Source organism: Lagopus muta, chromosome 3 (genome assembly GCF_023343835.1).
Source record: "Lagopus muta isolate bLagMut1 chromosome 3, bLagMut1 primary, whole genome shotgun sequence".
NCBI classification, from domain to species: domain Eukaryota; kingdom Metazoa; phylum Chordata; class Aves; order Galliformes; family Phasianidae; genus Lagopus; species Lagopus muta.
In genome coordinates, this window is record NC_064435.1 from 59,797,831 (window position 1) to 59,819,923 (window position 22,093).

General features: G+C 41.1%; 2 protein-coding genes across 3 annotated transcripts in view; both read right to left on the reverse strand.

Moving 5' to 3' along the window:
- The window catches only part of CTNNAL1 (catenin alpha like 1), a 596,511-nt gene that overhangs the window by 387,955 nt on the left and 186,463 nt on the right, over window positions 1–22,093 (reverse strand). The window lies entirely within an intron of this gene.
- Window positions 1–22,093, reverse strand: part of TMEFF1 (transmembrane protein with EGF like and two follistatin like domains 1) — a 157,613-nt gene that overhangs the window by 33,250 nt on the left and 102,270 nt on the right. For both annotated transcript variants that reach the window (XM_048939260.1, XM_048939259.1), the window contains exons 2-4: window positions 15,235–15,344; window positions 10,517–10,646; window positions 3,016–3,042 (exon numbers count right to left, since the gene is read on the reverse strand). In XM_048939260.1, coding sequence (XP_048795217.1) covers window positions 3,016–3,042; window positions 10,517–10,646; window positions 15,235–15,344 — 267 coding nt within the window. The remainder of the gene's footprint in view (window positions 1–3,015; window positions 3,043–10,516; window positions 10,647–15,234; window positions 15,345–22,093) is intronic.

Genomic DNA, 22,093 nt, shown 5'->3' on the forward strand with positions numbered 1-22,093 from the left:
TGTCCATTGATGCAGTGACCACTGCACAGTGATGCATAGAAGACCACTAGGTTGGTTAAACAGGATTTGCCCTTGATGAAGCCATGCTGGTTCTCCCATATCACCTCTCTGCCTTCCATGTGCCTTAACGCAGCTTCCAGGAGGATCTGCTCTATGATCTTCCCTGGCACAGAGGTGAGACAGACAGGTTGGTAGTTCCTGGGATCATCCTTTTTACCCTTTTAAAAAACTGGTATCATGTTACCTTTTTTTCTAGTCACCAGAGACTTCACCTGATTGCCACAACTTTTCAAATATCTTGGAGAGTGGCTTGACAACCACATCTTAGGACTCCGGCATGCATCTCATCAGGATCCATAGACCTGAGGATGTTCAAGTTCCTCAGGTGGTCATGAACCTGATCTTTGCTTACAGTGAGAAGGATGTTGCTTCCCAGAACCCCTTCTACCAAGCCAAACATTTGAGGGCTGTGTGGTGACCATTTATCAGGAAAGACCAAGGTAAAAAAGTTGTGAAGTACTTCAAGCCTTCTCCTTGACTGTTGCTACCATCCTGCCTAGGGTACACCCTCCAGGATTTTTCTTTTCTGGTTGAGGTACCTGTAGAAGCCCTTCTTGTTCTTCTTGGCATCCCTAGCCAAGTTCAGATCAAGCTGGGCTTTGGCTTTCCTGACCCTATCTCTATACAGCTTAGCAGCTCCCTGAAACTCTTCCCACTATCATGGGCACACTACACTTAAGACACTACATGTGTCTAAAGCAAAGGAAAGGGAAAAAAAAAAAAAAAAAAAAAAAAAACCCAAACCAAACCAAACCAAAACAAACAAAACAACAACAACAACAACAACAAATCCAGAAACCACGACAGGTGGGAATTACAATTTTTTGTGATTTAAAATATTTTTTTGCCTAAAATTAAGAACAATATCCGATGTTTTTCATAGCAGACAAAAGTGAGGACGCTTCAGCTGACGCATATAAAAGAGCCAGGTAAGTGAAAGGCTAATGTCACAAAACTGCTGGAGGAGGCAGTGATAGAGAGTATACTGCCCCTTTTTCATAGATCAACCAGGCAGTGTAGTTACTCACATGGGGTGAAGGGATTCAGACTGAATTTGTTCCATTCTGCCTGATGTGAGCAGGCACACATATTCCACTCCCAAGACAAGACATTTCCCACTGCTGCAAAGCAGCCTGAAGAGTCCACCATTCTCTTCAGCTGATGCCATTCTATTTTGCATAAATAATTAAAATTCAAGTCTCGACTAACAAAGCCTCTCTGAAGAATGTATCCTTCCAACCTCCAGGCTGTCTCCTTCTTCCCAGTCCCTTTGTCCCAGGCTCAATGAATATTTTAACTGAGAGCAGCTACAACAGCAGAGGCCAATGGAGGCGCAGTTTGGGACTCTCTTACCAAGAGACTGTGGGTTCAGTCTCCTGCCCCAAACCAAGCAACAAATGTATTTGAACTTGTATCTTTCATCTCATCACTGAGCAGTTTAGCCAACAGAAGACAACATGTTCTGGCCTACTTCTCTTCAAACTGTTCATAAAATTACCAGAGAATCCCTGCATCTGTCAGTCATCTATTCCAGACCAACACAGTAAAATTTACAAAAGACTTTAACAGAGATCTTTGTATCCGACTGGGGAAATACTACAAGAAATTCCAACAGCATTCAAGCATTTCTAAAAACTGTAGCAAAAACAAAAGTCAGACGTGGGCTAAATTACTGTCATCTGTCTCCTCTAAGAAGTGCACTGTAGCACTGACACAAGCCAACTCTCAGCTTGCAGGAGCAGCTGCAGGGAGTAAAAAGCTGGGTAGAAAAGTGGGAAGCAAACAGAGCTAGGGATGGAGTGGGTAGCAAGCTCTTAAAAGCATGAGAAGAGTCACTAGTGCAGATAACAAGAGGCAGTGCTTGAGCAGGAAATTGGTCCTAATACTTTAAACTGTGTTAGAAAGGTGAAGGCAACTCAACGTCCCATCCTTGGAGACAGGACCTCATATGAGCTGGTGAAATAACTCTTCAGACAGCTGTAGTGAACACCAGTTGCTACATCTCTCATAGAAGCAACTGGGCTTGGGTTTGGTCCCACATGCTGCCCATCTGCCTGTGCTGGGCTGTGTTGAACTGATGTGGTGAAAGTAGGCATCATAAAACCCCTTGCTGGTCATACAGGCCATTAGGAAATAGGTACAAAAACCTAAGGCTCCTGAGAGGTTTGGAATATTTTATTTGAGTAATGTGTACTTAAATCAAGGTGTCAAACACAGTGACTTGTATACACTCAATCAGTATGCACTGCAGTGCTTCACACAAACAAAACTCAAAAGCAAAATGGCTTTCCTGTGTCTGTACCTATATCTTACATTTTTCGTTCTACATGTATTCTTGCTACTAGCATCAGAGATAGAATTAAGTAAAATCATGGGTTTTTTTAATCATTGGAAGAAGGTTAAGATGTACTCAAAGACAGGGATGCTTCCATTAGTACCTGCTGTGCTACTTGCCTTCTTTGAATACACAGCTTTGAACAGGAACATTTAAAATATTCGTTAAAAACATATCATACTGTAATCTTTATATATCTCAGGCAATGTGTTTGCCAAGGATAAAGTGAGAAATTGACATTGCAGGCACCAAGGAAATGAATGCAAGAAAACAAATTTATTGTGAATAGACATTTTCAAGAGTGAAATAAAGGTGAAATACAGTGGTTTAGTAGAGATCTAAATAGCACACTACATTGCTGGCAATACTGTTTCAGCATGCATGAAACAAATGAAAAATGATGTAGGTCATATCTGAAAGACCAACATTAGTCAAATGCACACTACAAAATATTTCTGCAGAAATACTGTTCTGAGAGGCTCAGAACACAGCATACAAACTTGTTTTTTAGTTGTTATACCTTTTCCTTAATTCCTGAGGCACAGCAGCACCTCATATAATGCAGACACAGATTCACATACACTAAAAAAGAGCACATGTAACTGGGGTTTGGTACTCACCTCCTTCTCCTGACCCAGAGCCGTTATCTGAAAAGGAAACAGAAGGGGAGAGGAAAAATAAAAAAAAAACAGAAAGCAAATGAAAATATTGCTCCAGGAGCAGCTGTTTGTTAGCAACTTGTCACTGTAAAACATTGTGCAGGTGTTACATTTCATGAGCCAGCTGTAAAAACAAACGTCTTGCATAAAGGCTGGCATCCTCTCGTAGGGTTTGTCATGGCCTATTGTGTCAGGACAGTTTTTATTCAAAGAGCAGCAATGCTTGATATTGAACAATTTTCTTAGCCTTTTTTCAACTGTGATAGCTTCAGAGTTGTTAAACCTAAAACAGATGAAGAGCATGGAGCCTGATTTTTTTTTAAATCTGTTTGCAAAGGAAAGTAGGTTTACCTTCAGTCCTCTAGCCCTGGAAATGGCACATGAAAGAGTAATGCATAAACCACTTGGCTGCAGAAGCAACTGATCCTGGAGGTAAAGTTGGTTTAGGTCATCTATCTATAAAATAGCTCTTTTCAAGTGAGCTAATCACTTTGTGTAAGGATGCTCTAACAGCATAATTATTTAATTGGCATTAGGCTGATTGGATTAGCATCAGATGAGTGACTTTGCTTAGCTGCATCCCCTCTGCATTAACAGTTTGAGTACCTCATCACCACCCCTGGCCAACTCGCTCCTTCAGAGCACTGTGGTGAGGGCACAGGGATGTGCATCCTACTGTCCTCAGCTGGTGCTGCTGTGAAGACAAGCCCTTTGGAGTCACAGATCTCCCTTGGTCTTTCTTTGCTTAAGGGAAGTGAGAGGAGAGGCTGGGATGGCAATCGCTGCCAGCAAATTGCTCCTCTCCCTGGTTAACTTAGCCTTCTGGAAGATGAGGAGAGCTGCAGAGCACACGCAGCGCTCATCCCACACCCCTCCTTTCATGCCCTGTATGATGGCAGAGGAGGTAGCTGAATCTACTCCCACAAATCCAAAAGAACAAGGAGAACAGGGAGAGGAGGGGGGTTTGTACTCCCACCTACGAGCTCATTGCTCACATCAGAGGAAGAGCCAAACCTCCATTTGTTCAGTTCCTCCCCCCCACCTCTTCTTTAAGCAGCTATCTTTCTAAGAATAATTCCCTCTAATGCGTGGAGGAAAGTGAGAAATTCCACGTTACTGGGTCACTTTGCACATTAAAAATAATCTCCTGTCACACAGAATGTCAGCAAGAGAGACTTTTCTTTTCCCTAGACTAAATTCTCCTTTCTTTCCTCCTCTACCACTATTCTGTGCCTAACAAACTGTGCTTAGTAACTTACAGAAATAAATGCAAAAACAGAAGAACTCCTGTTCCACCCGTAGTGACCCAATTTACTGACAAAGCAGACAATCCTGTATAAAATGTAAGTGTTGAATTGCTGGAAAGAATGCTTTATGATGTGTTATTGCTTCATTAAGAAACTTGAAGGAGTGTAATTTACTTATATAATGTGTGTGTGTATGCTTCTTTGAAGTGGTGAAATTGTGTCCTGAGCTGTTTTAGGGGAGGGGATGCTGACCTACAAATATGAGAAAGCTCAGTGTGCAATTCTTATAAAATCCAAAGGCTAAAATGCCTCAGAGGAACCTGGGTTGCTCCACGCTTAAGTTGTTGGCCCTCACCCCCCAGCACACATCCAGCCCAAGGCAAGGAGCTACGAGAGCCATGTAAATGACAGAGGTGATGCTCAGCAGCTTTGGGCTGACCTGTGGGAAGTCTGCAAGTAACTCTCTGAAGAGCATCCTAGGAAAGGAATGGATATATTCTTTACTTGCTGGCCTTACAGATCTCAAGGTATCATTAAAATAAAAAAGTGGTATTCTGTATAATGTTTGGCATCATTTTTTAATGCTTCTCCCTGTTCTGTGTGCTATGTTAGCATGCCCATGTCCAGCGTGCTATATCAAACTGGTGTTCCTGTGTATTCCAGAGCCTTGGCTAGGTTCTCCCAAACAGCTGCTGGCTTTAAAAGCAGCATTTTCTACAAGCTTACTCAGGCAGCCTTGCTCTTTTCAGGCCCTCAACCAATGCAGAATTTCCAAAGACAGTCTCCATGCTGCAGGAACTGGCAGGAAGAACACTCAAGCAAGAAAGCTGGACAGAAGCACCATCCCACCATCTTCAGCTCAGTAATTAGAGAGAGACTCCCAGTGGGACCAGCTTTTAACTCCAACTACCATGAAAATTGAACCAGCTTCTTCCTTGTTTTTGGCACACGCTCCAAACAGAAGCACCAATGATCTGCTGACAGCTTTAGAACAAGCAGACCCTTCTACTGAACCACACGGCCCAGCAGTGCCTTCGGAGCAAACTCACCAAATCCTGCTTTCATAGGAGTATGCAAAGAATTGCCAAACAGTGGCACTTTTTTAACATCTGTATAAGAAACGTCAGTGGCTATTGTGTCATGGGCAGAACTAAATACCTCTTGACACATCAGAAGTAAAATCATATGCCATTCTCCAGGGGAAAAAAAAAACAAAAATCTGATGTATTTGTGGAATTTGGGTACTGCAAGGATTAGCTGACTGTTGAGAAGAGATTTCCAGCATCTGAACTTTGGCACTCAGGAGTTATTATACCCTTTATACCCAAGTCCTGGATTTTCTCCTAAAGCTTTTGGGATATAGCTGGGTGTTGGGTGGCATGTGTTGGTTTTTTTTTTTAGTACAAAAGCAGCATGTGCCACTTCCTTGCAATAAACAGATCTTGGTCTTTTGACACCAGCATTCCCAGAATTTCATTCCACAGATCCCAGATGACGTCAACTATTTTATTCAGTTGTTGTCAATTACTCATCCTATTAAGCCAAACTGGAAGAGAGAAAGGGCCACTGCTCTTTCTACCACAGTCCCCTGTTAGCTGGCAGCATGCAGTCTGGCTTTCCAGGCCAATACAGACTTGAGTGATAAGCAGCTCAGGAGGGACAGGGCAAACATTGTGCAGTTAACTCTGGTTACACAGGAGTACGTCTGGGCGAAGGAGCAGGTGAAATCAAGAACTTACTATAACTGATCAGTTAAGTCCCCAGGCTGTGATCCAAAGGCCAGCATTTCAGAAGACTTCTGAAACCATCATAGCCTGCTTAAAGCTGCCAACTAGAGTGAAACCCAATGCAGTGCCACCCCCAGGTTCCTGCTGCTGGCCAAACACATGGGGCCATTTGCTGTGCTGGGTATCAATTCACCGCACACACCTACCAGCTCAGACCTGCTCCCACAGGGCTCCTATCCCCAGAAGCAGGGGTTCTGCTAGCAATTACCCCTGGTTTTGAAATCAGCAGCAGCTTTTGGGAAGGAATGCTGACAAGTCTAATTGTCAGCAGCTGCAAGGCCCTCTCCTCCTCCCTCCCCCCACAGCTGGAGAGAAGCTGTTAATCTGTGCCTTGCCAGGCTGCACATAGGCAATGCTGGTTTATCTTGATGTCTTCTGGGAAAAAGCATTTGCTATCATTTGATTCTGGTAGCCATTCCTGATAAATTATGGCATGCAAAAGAAGTTCAGAATATTAAATTCTGGAATGTGTTGACATGGTTTGTGTAAGCTTTTTTCTTTGCTTCCAAACCATTTCCTTTCCAATGACAGACAGTGATGCTGTGCTGTCACCAGCTCTCCTTGAAGGCTGGACAGGAAAGCTCCTACATGGCACTGAAGCTAGGACTGTCTCAGTCAGGTGGGAAAATGCACGCATGTTTTTATAGCAGGTTTTCAGGTTTGTTACAGCTTTGTTGTAAAAGCATCAGCAGTTATTTTCCCATTTTCTGATTCTAGAAGTGAGCAGCCTTGAACTTCTTCCACATCTCCCTCAAAAGGATTAAACTAAACTCATTATATTTCTTTCCAGAACAATGTGTACATCTAATTATGCTTCATATTAAGTCTCTCACCAATAAATAAATGAATAAAATTCAGGGTAAGAGTTTGATTACTTCAGACTGAAGAATGAGAAGTTTAAGCCACTTCTAAGAGTATCACTCCTTAAATCTAAGAGAGCCCTAATATCTGCATATAACTTAGTTTTTAACTTTAGAAATCTCAACACAGAAAGCAACTGACTGTGCCTTCCAAACCATACAGTATGCTGTATGTATACCCTGTAAATGTCAAGGACTGCGTTGTGTGGTTTCATTTTCATGTGCATATGATGTAAAATTGACAGCAGTCAAAATGCTGGCTTTGTGTATGGACTAATAGGAACACACATTGTTGGGAATAAATCATACAGGAGTATTTTGTATTCACTACATTAATTTATTTTAAACCAATAAATAAATTCACTGACAGGAGACAGGCACCCTGACTGCCTCTTTCCCTGGCTTCTTAACCCCATTCTAGCAGGCCAGTTTGGGATAACATCTTGTAGAGGATCCTCAGGTAGCATAATCAACATCAGTGTAACACCATCCCCTATCAACTGCTGAAGGCTGTGACAGCAGCTAGGTGGCTGATGCTCTGAGACAGCAGCAGTCCTGGCATAGGCCTTGTCACCTCCCCATGCTCGGTGCTCCCATCCCTGCATGTGTCTGTAGCCTGAACTGCAGATGGGAAACTGATCAGAGAGAAATAAATAATCATAAAATCACCAGCTCAGCTGCCCATGGCCCCATCCAACCTGGCCTTGAGCACCTTCAGGGATGGGGAACCACAGCTTCTCTGGAAAACAATAAGGAAAAAGCTGGGCTTGTGCTGTGGTCTAGTTCACAACACAATCCCACAATCAGCCATCTAGCTTTTTCTAGGAGAAGGCCACCAAAGCACGAAAAAAAGTGGAGGAAAATGGGAAATGACCCCAAGAAGTACCCTTGTCAGGTCCCTCACATTACAGCCCTATTACTTTCCACCTAGTCTCCAACTGGACAATGCCTTCGTTATGAATGCAGGTTAATTTGCTTGACTTTTAGCTAGCTTAAGGCTGCTTTAGGATATATTTAGGTATTAAGCAAAGAGAGCACTAAAGCTGCATTTCACTCATTTTTCCAGTATCTCTATTCTGCAATGTGAGTCTACATGTACTGGCTAAAAGCTGTGGACCCTCATTATCCATAGCTTCTGCCAGGAGTGTTTAGGCATATAAACCTCTTTGTAAAACCAGATATTTGGCAAAAAAAAAAACACCCAAAAAACAAAAACCAACCAACCAAAAAAACAACCATCCCTACATAGAAAAATGGGCTTTTCAAATGTTGAGACCTCCATATGCAGTCCCCAAAGCTTCAGTCATACATTCTCTTATAATTCTCTAAAATGTCATTTTAACATCAAAACCTGCATTCTATTCACTCCTTATGCACCTATGATTTTCTTTCTTTTTTTCAGTGGTGCTTTTTTTAGGATCTTGCCACTCTGATGGCTCCTAGACAAAGGAAATAAATATATAAATAAGCTGTTAAATCACCCATGACTGTGAAAAATTATTCACAGTGTTACCTGTCAAGAAATACATCTGATTAAATCATTCTGTGTACTGTGTTCCAGTGCTGTATTCTCAGAAGGTAGCAGACCCCAGCAAGCGGGAAGATTTTCATTCTTATATGAGCTTCAGAGCTCTCACGTACTTAAAATGAAATAGCTCTTACATAGCCACTGGGGGAATTCCTTGCTGTTGTCTTGTGTGCATCCCTCCAGGATAAAGCAGGCCTTTGCTTTGAAAAGCAGATTCTGATAGAAAAACAGTGAGTCTCTGCTTGGCTCCCAAAGACATCCCCAAACAGAAGGATTTTCATAACAAAATCCAAGGCACTATGTGAAAAATAATGTGAACCTATAAAGGATTTTTCCATTCAGGCATTTTATCCTAGTATATATATACATATATATATATATAGAGAGAGAGAGAGAGAGGGAGAGAAATGTGCTACAGATCAAGAGTACACATACACTGACTCCACAATGACCTATTATCACCGGCAGGGAATAGGCTGGTTCCAGAGGATGGCTTTTATGATCCCATTTTCTCAGATCAATCAGAGTGTACCAGACACTCTGGGAGCTGGTAGAGCTGCACTGACTGGGCCACTGTAAGAGCAGTACAAAACCCAAATGGCATCCCTCGTTTCAGAAATGTTTTCAGTACTTTCGGCTCAATTGTGTCTCAGCACATCTTGATGTATTACACTAAGTGCTAAAAATTACACTGCATTTCCTGGGCTTGAGGTGGGACATTAGAAAAAAGGAGAGAAAGGCTAAAAAAAAATCTCAGACTAGCAGAGCAATGTTGTAATTAGCTGCCAGCAACCTGAAGCTGAGAAGAACAAATTTTTCATTTCAAAATATCTTTCTTAGTAAGTGGAGCAGAGTGCATATAAAATAAATAAATAAATAAAGAAATCCACATAGTTCTCAGATGTTGTTAGTGGAATACTTGAATGCTCCAAAATGTTAATGGATCTTTTTTTTTGCTATTTCTATGTCTTTTGGAGATAATTTACAGGTGGCAGATTGAGAAAGAAGGTAACATTCCATTAGTTTCCAGTGGTCTGCTGGAAGATTCATCTGCAGCTCAGCCAGGCACAAGATGCTATAGATCATTTTGGACCTTAGTAAATAAAACCGCATCTCAGTATAGGGCTGTGCTGCAGATGAAGGCATTAGAGCAGCCTATGAAAACACAGCCACCCTGCATTTAAACAAGCCAGCTCTGAGACCAGCAGTAGAACAGTAGCAATGAACTTGGCCTATGTAAACTGCCCAAATATCTCCCCTAGTTTCCAGACAGATGTTGCAGATATCAGCAAGATCAAGGCTGCTGCCTCTAAATTGTCACTGGTATCTATAATTGCCAATGCAAAGCTGGGCAGGAGTATGCACCTGATCCAAAGCCACACTTTGTGCTACCGTGTAGATGTAATCTAGTTACTACTAGTAAGATGAGAGATGTCCCACAAGCTTTTGTTTGTTTCTGTGTTATATATGTATGAAAGTACGCAGCTGTTGATGTTGCTAAGCCATATGGTTTAATTCTGGACAGCCAGCCATCTGTTTGACCTCACCTCAATGTGAGGTACAATGATTTTGTAAGAGTTATGCATATCTTCAAGGTCATGACCAATGTGGAACTAGTAAAGATGATGGTTTGTTTGCAAGTACAGTGGTAGCTGGGATGATCAGAATCCGGCTTTGGATGTCACACTAATCCTGTACATCCAAAAATTGTACATCCTAAAGACATGAATAATCTAGAATCTGTTCAATTTCACTGTGAGCCTCTTGAATATCAAGGTTCTCCGATACATACATCGGAAGCACTCACACAGTATTTTCTAGATAAAGTACTTCTAGTTTCAATGTTCATTTATTAACCTGTTAGGATACTAGAAAGTAAATCAGCTTTCTTCTCTATATTTCATTGTTAAAGAGGACTTGTGGTTTGCATGCAATTTCACTCAACAAAAAAGCATGAAAATGAAAATCTCTAGATTTATGGGAAAAACAAGAGCTGACCATAAACCATCGTTCATTGGTGACAAAGAATGTTTTACATACCAGAGTAACAAGGTCCCCTTGATACCATTGTTATCTCTCTCTGATGTTTGCAAGCAGCTCTCCTGAGGAAGCATTCATTTTGGTAAGTGTCTCCATTTGATCCACAAACAGGAATATAGTTTGTGTGACACTGAAAAAGAAATTACAAAGTAACTTAGTCATACAAAAGCACATGGATCATCTCAATTGCATGTTAATGTACAGGAAGAGAGATGTGTAAATATAAAGTTGCCAGCAGCAAATTATAATTCTTATCACTGAAGAAAAATTATTTCACTGTATATATTCCTTTCAGATCGCTGAAATAATAGCCCATCTCCATATGGACTGAGCATAGAAATTCAGCAGGAAAGATTAAAATAACTAAATAACTCTGGATCTCAGAAATGTCTAAAGGGAATATGACAAACATCTACAATCATTTGAAAGATAAAGGCATGGGACTCAAAGGGAACTCTGATCTTTTTGAGCAAAGAACAATCTTTCAAGGGAAATGGAAGACAATCACCATTAAATTCATGAGTATCATGGGTGTTATATATGGTCAACAACTATAATAATGCTTTTGTATAGCTGTACTGCCAAATTTTGAGTGCAAAGTCTAAAGCATCGGTACAATTTATAAGAAGAAAAGAAGAAAGGAAAATTGATCATTTGGAAAGGCTTTGGCAGGAGCAGCCTGTTTTTTGCTATTTTCTTACATTCTAAGAAAAATGGATTATATATCTCTTGTATGTATAACTTGTACAGAAATGCAGTGAAACAGACTAAAACAGCTAGTCTGCCAGTGCCTATGAGTGCTACATACTACATGCTGAACTGAGTATCCAAACCCCACCTCGCTGTTTGGAAGAAAATGCATTGCCCTGTTGGGGCTTCAGTGGTAACTACAGTTCTAGACATCTTCTGCATCTTTAGAACTTCCAGGTGAAAAACCCAACCAAACAAAAACACCAAGAAACAATGAACAAAGAAAGAGACTAGCTGCCAAATTTCTTAAACATGAAGTGTATTATCAAACTGAGAAAGTTCAGCCAGTGACAGAGAGTACACACAGAAATAACAATGTTAGTTAAGCTAAACTGCTCCAAAAAGACAGCAGCTTAGAGATACTATTAATTGTAAAGTTACTGTGTCGTATTTTAAGCATTCAGGTTTCTATCCTGAGGACAGAAAATTAGAGATAAAGTGATATCTTTTTTAATAGGTTGGTAATTCTTTAGTGAATTCTAAGATGCTAAGGTGCAAGATTTACTTGCTATCAATATTCCTTATTCTGTCTTACTAAAGCAGTTACCCTATTAAGTCATTTGTGGTTGAACCATTCTTATTGAGATCCAAAAAGAACCCTGCACCATCTCTGATGCAGAACACAACTGTCATGTGTTGATGATTTTTTAATCCAGGCTTTGCAAAATGTCATCCAAACTGCAGCCAGAGACCTTTTCAGAAGTTTGGTAGATGTGTTCTCTCCCACCTCAGTTATAGTAAAAAAAGAGTTAACCTTTTTTATGACTAGGCCTGCTGAAAGTCAGGATATAACTAAGGTCAGTGCAAACAGAGCACAACGGCATCCTCCAGCACCTCTCCTGCAATCTAATCTGTACATTTGTTGCTGGAGAGTCAAGCTCCAGTATCTCACTTTACATTAGGTGACTTGGTGAGATAGAGAAAGCCCACAAGGTGTTCAGAGAGGTTACAGCCTGCAGTGCTCATGCTGCCATGCCATGATATTGCAATGACAACACTGAAATTTGGCAGCAAGTTGTTTCCGAAGGGGATCCTAGAGGGAAAAGCTATGACTCATTAATATTTACAGTTTTGGAAGACCAAATAGTTAATAAATGCTGCCAGGCCAGGAATGGCCATACATGAGGAGGAAGAAGGAGTAAGGAAAAGGGAAAAGGAACTGAAGTCTCTATGCATTTTACTGAATACAAGGGACAGCCTTTACCAGCCTTTGCCTTAAAAATAGTCTAAGTGTAATAGCAATGCCTCTTTCTTCTCCAAAACTGCCTGCACTCAGGCAGCCAGGGGTACCAAGGCCTGCAGCCCGCAGGCAGTGACAGTCCTGCCCTCCAACAGGAGAAGCCTCACCTGACCAGCAATGGACATGAGACTTTTAATTAGGCATCTCTCTTGCTAAAGTCAGTTTTCCTGAAAACTGCAGTTTGAGGAAGGAAAGAAATGTCTTACTGAATCAGACCAGTGGCCAATTTATCCAAATGCTCTCTCTTCAGTTGTGGGGAACAGGAAATTCGGTTCAGGGTTGCCTCTACATTTATGCCCTGTAGGCAACTTACAACTGGCAGACCTGATTTCATCATGTGGCAAAGGGGAAAAAAAAACACGTTCTACAGCAATCACCACATTACTCTGAAAGTATAGTCTGAAGTCTTCAGAAGTACACAGCTGCCAAGGTCCTGCTGATCTCCATAGGATTTTGGGGTCAGCCTCTTCTCAAGTGTAACTAGCCATAGGACTAGAGGGAATGGCCCCAAGTTGCACCACTGGAGATTGGATATTAGGAAAGATTTCTTCTCCAAAAGAGTGATCAAGCTCTGGAATGGGCTGCCCAGAGAGGTGGAGGAGTCATCGTCCCTCGAGATGTTCAGGAAACATTTAGATGTGGCAATGAGGGACAAGGTTTAGCAGGGAAATACTGGTGGTAGGTGGATGGTTGGACTGGCTAATCTTGGAGGTCTTTTCCAACCTTGGTGATTCTGTGATTCTGAAAGCAGGATTAGATCCTTGCTACTTCCTTCCAGTGTTGGTTTAGTTGAAGCATTGTACACAAATTTCTTCAATTCCTTTGCGCAGTCTTGTGCTATCAGCAATAAAATTAGCTGGTCCTCATACAGATTTGAACACAGAGAATCCAACAGTTTGGGCTGAGTATTCATTGCCTGGGGTATTTTGGTGGACCTAGCTTCTGCTGAATAACCAGAGTTGAAATTTACACAAAGAATTAAACCTGGTATGCCCGAAAAATATGACTCCTTCTCCTCATGATTAGACTTCTTTCCTTAAATATAGGATAAATTTTTCAAAAAGTACAAGTAAACTTATAATTAGCTTTAAAATAGCATTGGCTTTAAAAATGAGCTCCTAAGAAAAACTATCAGCTTATCACATGAGACAGCTACTTATTTTAGCCCTCCTGACCTGGATATTGGGAGGTTATAAAATTTACCACCTACAGAAAATAAATGAAACCTTTGCTTAGCGCCTAGGGTTGAATTTCTTTCCATTTTTAAAACCATTATTGGGTTTTGATTTTATTGTTTTTCATAAATAACAGTTACAGCAAGAATGAAGGCTGATGAATAAAATTCTTCTCCTAAGATTTTTTTCTCACTTTAAAAGGCAATCAGATCTCATTTTTTTTCTAGGGGATGTAAGCTGCAGGATGCCCTCAGTGTAGGTACCCAACTGAATGACATTACATCAAAAGCTAGCTCTGAAAGACCAGGATCCAAAACCAGTGTAAGATCACACACACACTGTTGCTATTCTGGTTCCCCTTGATTTATTATTTATTGGAAACAGAACACAAAATTATTTTCAAAGCACTGAATGATAGCCCACTCTAGAGCTGGTTGGTAACACTGCTAACTCTTGTAGTTTTACCAGGAGTCTCAATATTTGATACTTTTGTCCTGGATATAAATCATGAATTTAAAGTATCTCATGAACATGATCAGAGGGCTAGAGCACTTCTCCTAGGAAGAGCTGGGCTTGTTCAGCCTGGAGAAGATTCCAGACAGACCTCACTGTGGCCTTCCAGTACTTAAAAGGAGCGTATGAACAGGAGTGAGATCCAACTCTTTACATGGTCTGATAGTGACAGGACAAGTGAGAATGGTTTTAAACAAATTAGAGACAATCTAGAATAGATGTCAGGGGGAAATTTTTCACTCAAAAGGTTGTGAGGCCCTGGCACAGCTGCCCAGAGAAGCTGTGGTGCTCCATACTGGAGGGGCTCAAGGCCACGTTGGATGGGGCCCTTGGCAGCTGAGCTGGTGGGGAGCAGCCCTACCCACGGCACGGGGTGGGGATGGGTGGGCTCTGGGGTCCCTTCCAACCCAAACCATTCTGTTATTCTATGATTCATTCTAAGATTATTCTCTTTTCTCTAAAATATTCGGGGTAGGATTGCCATGATAGTCACAGAAAGTGTAAACAACAGGCACAAAAGTCAGTGGAGCAAATTGAGCTTCTTATTCACGGTTTTTAAAGTTCATATGTTTTTTTTTTAAATAAATTCTCACCACCTTTTTGTTTTCCTGAGTGGGAATAATTCACTCAATAAGCTCATTTTCATTCAATAAACTTTATGACCACTGCTGGTGATCCTGTTACTATCTCATTTTCACTGCCCACTCAGTGTCAGAGCACATTTACATACCTTTGTCGTTTTTCCTGTTTGGACATAATTTAATTTAATTCTTATTATTGCTGTTGCTGTTATTATTTTCAGCCTGCAAGTATTAAAGGCCTGTGACTACCAAGAGAAGTAAATGAAATTTGGGGAGCGTGACTGGAGGCATCCCCTACCTATAATCCAGCTTTCAGTTGATTAGCAGACTGAGCTACAGTTGTGGTGCCAAGCTCACCATCTCCCCAGGCAAGAAGTATGGGAAGAAAAATAATCAAGTTGTCTCTGGATTTTCCAGAGTCTGACACAAAAGGCAAATGGAAAAGTGAGTGCTCCTTACCTGGAACTGACAGGCACATTTCAGGCCATCGCCCTCTTCCTTACACACTCCCCCGTATTTACACGACGATTCATCACACACTCTTACATCAGATTCTTTTACATTTAACTCTGTGAAAAAAAAAACAGAAACAGAAATTGAAACAGGAGGACTTTAATTGAAGGAGGACTGTAGCCTCCTCCTCAGTGGCAGCTTCATCATATCAGTCAACAGCCACAGCTCAGCTCCGCTTCACCACACGAGGAGCAGTGCCAAAATCACACCGCACACCCTCTCTGCCAGGGATGCCTGAAAACAAAACACGGTGTGTTTAAACTATTCTAATTTGCTTGCACTATAGGAGGCAGAGTAATGAACCAGAGCCCTTCTGTCTTAGTTGCTGCACAAAGCTATGGAACAAAATACAACTCCTGCCCCAGTAAGCTTGTAACAGTGGTACAACCAGCAAACTGGCTTGTGCTGCACAGGGGACCAAGAGGTAGACACATCAGCTGTGTAAGTTATATTTCCTAACACAACAGTTGCTTATACAGTGTCACATTTTTAAAGTGTACATTCTTTTGAAATATATATTTAATTTGAACCATATATAGGAGAAAGAAAAGTAGAAGGCAAGGGAGAGATAATGGAAGGAGTCAGTGTTAGCCCAAACATGACCTCGTGGCCTCAGTGCAGTGGTGCTGCTATTGCTATTGATGGCAATGAAAAGGGGAAAACAGTACCACATGCACTGAGAAAACCCACTGCAAATGTTTAAGAGTACAGTCCTTAAAAGGATGTTCTGTGCTTGGGCTTGAGTCAGAAACCTGAACACTCTACAGCAACACAGCCCTCTAAGAGATTCAATGACAGCAGTAGTTTTTAAAACTATGCCTGTAACTTGTAATAATTGTTCTCCATAGAGATTTGGCTTAAACAAAACACTAATACCAGCCATTCAGAACTGGTGAGATGTAGGTCAAAACCAGAAGAGAGTAATTTTCTCTGCCACTTGCAGTCTGAAATAGGAAGTCACCCTCCTGCTCACAGTGCTGACAAACACTTTGGTTTAGTAATAGCAGATACCATCCAAAACTGCTCCTGAGGGAATATATAGCATTATACATACCCCAAATAATTCATATTAATAAATATCTATTGCATAAAAATGTATCTCAAATGATACAATGTATAATGTACCTCCATATTTAACACAGTGCAACGGCATATTTTTCCACAGATCTAAAGCTGCAGGGGTATTATAGCCCAACACACGTCCCAGTTGCAATCCCTATGTTTTTTAACTGCAACAAAAGATTGAAAAACCATTGATTTTTTTTTTTTCATATACGTCCATCACTCCCAAAGACATAAACGAAGAGGGCAAGGCACGTAACACTGAGTAGCCAGATATCGTGGTTGCCATCACAACCCTGTGCACGTGTTCTCTTTAATGTCACCATTTATCAACTGTGATTGCTATGTTGTAGGACCCGAGTTAATGTGACAGAACATTGCAGCTTTTCAATTTAGTGTGTTCATAATTTGCTCCTGAAGGAAACGTGCATTTCTTTCTCCCTGTGAAGATCTGCTCTGTGAAGATGAACAAACTATCAAGATTAATTAAGAGGAAATGATTGTCATATCTGAAAGAAGAATCCACTTTTTGGCGATACCAAGATACCTTTCAAAGAATGTACTTTATAAAAGGGAGTAACCAGGCTGACAAATTACAGTGCTAACAGCTTTTAAAATCCTCTTCTCAGGAGCTCAGAGCCCTGAACAGATGGGGGCTCCCCACTCTTAACTCCACCCCTCTTTAATTGAGCTCACAGTACTCTGGTGCTATGCACTCTCCAACATTCCATATCAGTGGAAGCAGCCACTCGGCAGCTGCAAACTGTGCTTGAAATCCTGAGGTCTACACACTGACCAAGTGCCCTTGACCTTACTGAAGACTTTCCCCACTCTCTGTATTCTCCCACCATAAGTTACAAATCACAGCATGGCTGAGGCAGGCAGGTCCCAGCCCATCTCCAGCAGGGCCAACCAGAGCAGGGTTCCCAGGCCCATGGCCAGGTGGAGAGTCCAAGGAGGAAAGCCCACAGCCTCTGGGCAGCCTGGGCCAGCACTCCAGCACCCACAAAGCACAAAAGTACTCCAGGTGTTTAGACAAAACCTCCTATATTCCAGTTCATGCCCATTACCTCCGGCATTGGGCACCGCTGAAAAAAGCCTGGCTCTCTGCACCTTCCCTTCAGGTATTCATGGACATGGATGAGATGGCTGCTCAAGGCTGAACATGCAATGAATTCAGGATAAAACCAGAAGATAGAAAGATGGTGGTGGAGAATGATTCCTTGTAAGCTCCCCTCCTCCCCAAGAAACAGACTTCATTTTTTAAAAAGTACTCAGGAGGAGGAATGAAGATGACAGAAACAAAACAGTTATAACTCTGTCACTTAATTTTCTGAGTGGACTGCTTTTCTTTCTATATAAATCATAAATACTGATTACAAGCTTTTTGCATAAGCAATAAAGCCCTAGCAGGAAAAGTCACTCAGAGACTTGGAGGCAAAGTGATTTTCCAAAACCGCATAAAAGACAAGATACCCTGGTGACTGGCTCTTGAATGTGACAGATGAACTTTATTCTCATAGAATGGCATCTAATCCCTGCTTCCATTCAGCAGCAAATTCAAGCGGCAGTAAAATCAGAGCTCTGACATGTGTATGATTATACTCGACAAAATCACAAGCACTGAGAAGTGTGGTAGCCATAATGACTTCCACATCTACAGCGTTTTGCTCAAAAGTGAATAAATGAGAATGGATGTTAAGAGATGTGAAGAGGAGCAGTGGATGTCTCGCATGTCTGAAATAAGCTCTCTCTTGAATGGACTCCCCATGGAGAAAGAATTAAAATGGAGTTTCTGCGATTATTTCCAGAAGAATGGAATGATTATCTTCATATGTGAGAATAGACCTGGAAATGGATGAAGATCACGCAGCAAATGGTCTAAGATAATTTCTGACATGTTTCCTTAATGCCTATTGCAACTCATTTCCTAGACTTTTAGCAGGTATAAATAAAAGGAAGCCTCACTGTGATTCATTACATACAGGGGAAATATTCTAAGTAGAAATCTATCAGCTCCCAGGAGAAAATTAGCGCAATTAAATCAAGCTTCCAAATTTATGATAAAATTAATCTCCACAGACCTGAAATGAGGTATTACAAGTGACTTGCTGGTATCTGTTCAACCAGTACACTTCCAGGTGAGGTGAGAAGGGACCTGCGCAGAGCAGGCTGCAGGCATCTGGCTGCGCCACATCCATGTCTTTTTGGTGTTTTTTTTGTTTGGTTGTTTTTTTTCCTCCTCTTTTGAGAGAAATTTACTTTGTGACAATGTAACACATCAGTAAGAATAAGTAAAGCCTTTTCCATTTTGTCTCCTTTCAGAGAATTCAGAATACAGCTCAATACAAGTGGTTGGAGAATGGCTTTTTTTCTGTGACCTCAAAGTGCACTGCTCTGAGGCACAAACCTCTAGCACCAAGCTAAATTACATGTGTCAAAATTCTGAACCTGAAGATGAAATCCAATTTGTAGTTTAAGTACACCACATGTGTTTCTTCCATCTGGATGCCCAGAAAATAAAATAAAATCTAGGATGGGCAAATCCAGTAACTTCATAAGCAATTTGTTTTTTCAAATGGTTCTCCTGGGGTTGGCAGCTGCACGTGGTGATGGTGAACGGATACAGGGAAACAGAGAACACCTTTCTCACTTGGAAGTGAGTGTAGGTGGGGGGTACAGGCAGTGCTTCCAGCTTTAGCCTTTTGAGTACTTCATCTGAGGCAGGAAAAAGCTCTTGTTACCCCATTGATTAAACAAATGAAGTTTTAAGAACAGCTGGGGCATGTCAACATTTACCTGGAAAAGAGTGGCCAAAGGAGGAATCATGTTATGTGAGGGTACACTAAAGTCCACAAAGTATACTGGAAATAGTAGTTTCAGCATCACAGAAGAAAGTACAAATCTACAGTTCTACTACCTCCTTGGCCAGCCTTATGACTCTGGAATGGCTTCTCTGGGTGGTGATTTTGGCAAACTACTTAGGAATGATTAGTGTGTAATGGGAGGAAAAAACAGCAAAGAAACAAAAAAGGACACTTTCCCCTTAGGGATTATGAAGGTGAGCTGTTCGTGTGACAAGTACAGTAACAACCTGGGTTTTAAATCTAACTCTCAAACAAAGCTTTACCTGCCAGTCACATCCTTTATCCCACACCAAAGTTGACACTCAAGAGTCAAGCTTATACCTCAGATGTTGTTGTGCACAGCTTGTCCACTTAAATCACAAAGGAGACTTTGAGAGACATCACACAAATAAAATTACTGCAAAAAAACATTCCCCCAGTTTTTTGGATGCCCTTCAGATATCTTTGCTTGCCTACAGCTACCAGCTCAGAACAAAACAGCACTGCTCTCCCGCAGATCCCACCAGTCCCATGCAGGTAGCATTATGTTATTCCCCATTTTACCAATAAATGCAAGTTACAGACATGTATGATGTAACTTGTTTCTATTTATCTCATTGTTGCTCTTCAGCTCCTTGCTGATTCCTGCTTTGGAATGAGAGGTAATGGCCTTAAGTTGTGCCGTAAAAGATTCAGGTTGGGTATTAGGAAAAAAGTCTTCTCATAAAGGGCAGTGAGGCAATGGCACAGGCTGCCAAGGGAGGTGGTGGGGTCACCATCCTTGGAGATGTTGAAGAACCCTGTGGATGTGGCACTGAGGGATGTGGTCAGCACGGTGGGGATGGACTGGTGGTTGGACTTAAGGTGATCTTAGAGGTCCTTTCCAACTTTAATGGTTCTTTGATTCTACGAAACTACACCTCCTACACCAATTCCACCCATTAGCTTGTTTTTACAGCTCATCCACTGCACTTTCTATGTGCCTTTCAAAACATCGCAGCAACATTCAAGAGGAAGCATGTTTCTGCTGCACAGGTTGAAATAGGAATTCTAAGGAGAAAAACAACTCTAAAGCAGATATGACTGCAGAGACACTAAAAAAGCAAGGAGCAAGCCCTATGAGTGTCTGAAAACTAGAGATGCCTTTACTTGCATTTTGTTACTGGAACAATGCAATTTGCTAAGAATAGCTTTTTCCTGAAGGCTTTGTGCTTCTTTTAAGGTAGTGAAACTGTACACTGAAGATTTAATTCGTACAGGAAACATGAAACAGGGACACACAGTCTCTCCTCTTGGCTCTTTGCAAGATGAAGCAAAGGCTATTTTTGGTAGCATTGGTATACAACATCCACCAGTACTTGGCTGACATCACTTTTCTCAACTCCTGTACTCTGTTTCTGTAGCAAAAAGCAACAGTAGAAGCAAAACTCACCAAATAATGTAAACTTCTGAAGGTGAAGTGCCATTCCACTTACTTCGTGACTGTGTGGTGAAGGTGGCTTATTTTGAAACAAGCCAGCATGCAGTGCTCAGATGCATGTGTATACAAGCAGTTCTACAGGAAAGAAGGCCCCAAGGTTTTGCATCATTTCTTTGGCACCTGCCACTGATGCAATTTTAGGAAAACACCTAGTATTCACTCCTGTTCTGCCTCCATCTTGTGTTCATAAAGTGCTTCACTGAGAGGCAGTTCATCCTACAAGACTGTGAGTGAGCTGCCACCACTGCAAGTCCCTGACTTAGTAATTGATGAACAGCTCTGCATTCGATTATACATTCCATTTGAGACTGGAACTAGACTAGACCAGAGTAGATTAGAATTTGGAAGAGACCAACAAAGATCATTTGATCTGACTACTTGGCAACTTCAGGGCACTGACATGCTTTAATAAAAGTTAAAGCACATACATGAGGGCACTGTCAAACACCTATTGAACACAGGCATGGGCATCAAACACTTCTGGGAAGATTGTCTTTTGTTGTCTCCCATCAGTTTCAACAACTGTGGAATACAAAAATCAGCAATTTGCATACTAGAGTTTATAACTGTTGAATCTCTTCTGTGATTCTGTTCTGAGGTTATGGTGGAAGACTAAGGGAGCAATCAGACCTCTCAGACAAACTTAGTATTACTTGTCCAGACAGATAATACTTGTTTGTGGCAGATAAGGCAAAGCAAGGCACAATGGACTGTGCAATATTGTTCATTTGAACAAGTTATTCAAATTCAGGAGGAAAAAATAGAAACAAACAGAAAATTCTACATTTTCATTCCCACTTACATTAGAAGAAAAAATTCATTGGAATAGATTAGAAGTTATATGAGAAAAAAAATAAATGAAATGCTTAGAATGAATTTACCTTAAAAACATAGACAGTTGTAGTCTAATGGAATTAAGATCCTTCCAGACTTTTTTTTTAATTGGTCAATGAATGGATGATTTGGGTGGCTGATAGCAAATCTGCTGCTCTCGAAGCAGTCTTAAGCAGTATTATAGAACTAGTGAAACCTGTTTTGTTGTCCTGATGCAATATTTAAGAGTCAATTGTGCAGAAAAAAAATACTGTACTTTGGCTCTTGAGAATGCTAACTGAGCGAATAAAGCTTGAAATACTTCCCTAAAACTACTTTTACAAAACTGCATTAACATTTGATTGCTTAAGTGCCGTCCAATTTACCTAGGATGATTATACTTTTACATTTCCAGTCACGATAATCTCCTTCTAAAACACAGAGAAAACAAATGCATACGTGTTGCTAAAGTAATTAGTATTCTTGCACACAATAGGAAACCACAGCAACTTTTAACAACTAGCACTCACACAGCAAGGTAACAAGATTGGCTTTGAACCTGAGAGTCTCCCACACTGCAATTATTCGCATTACAAGTATGCCT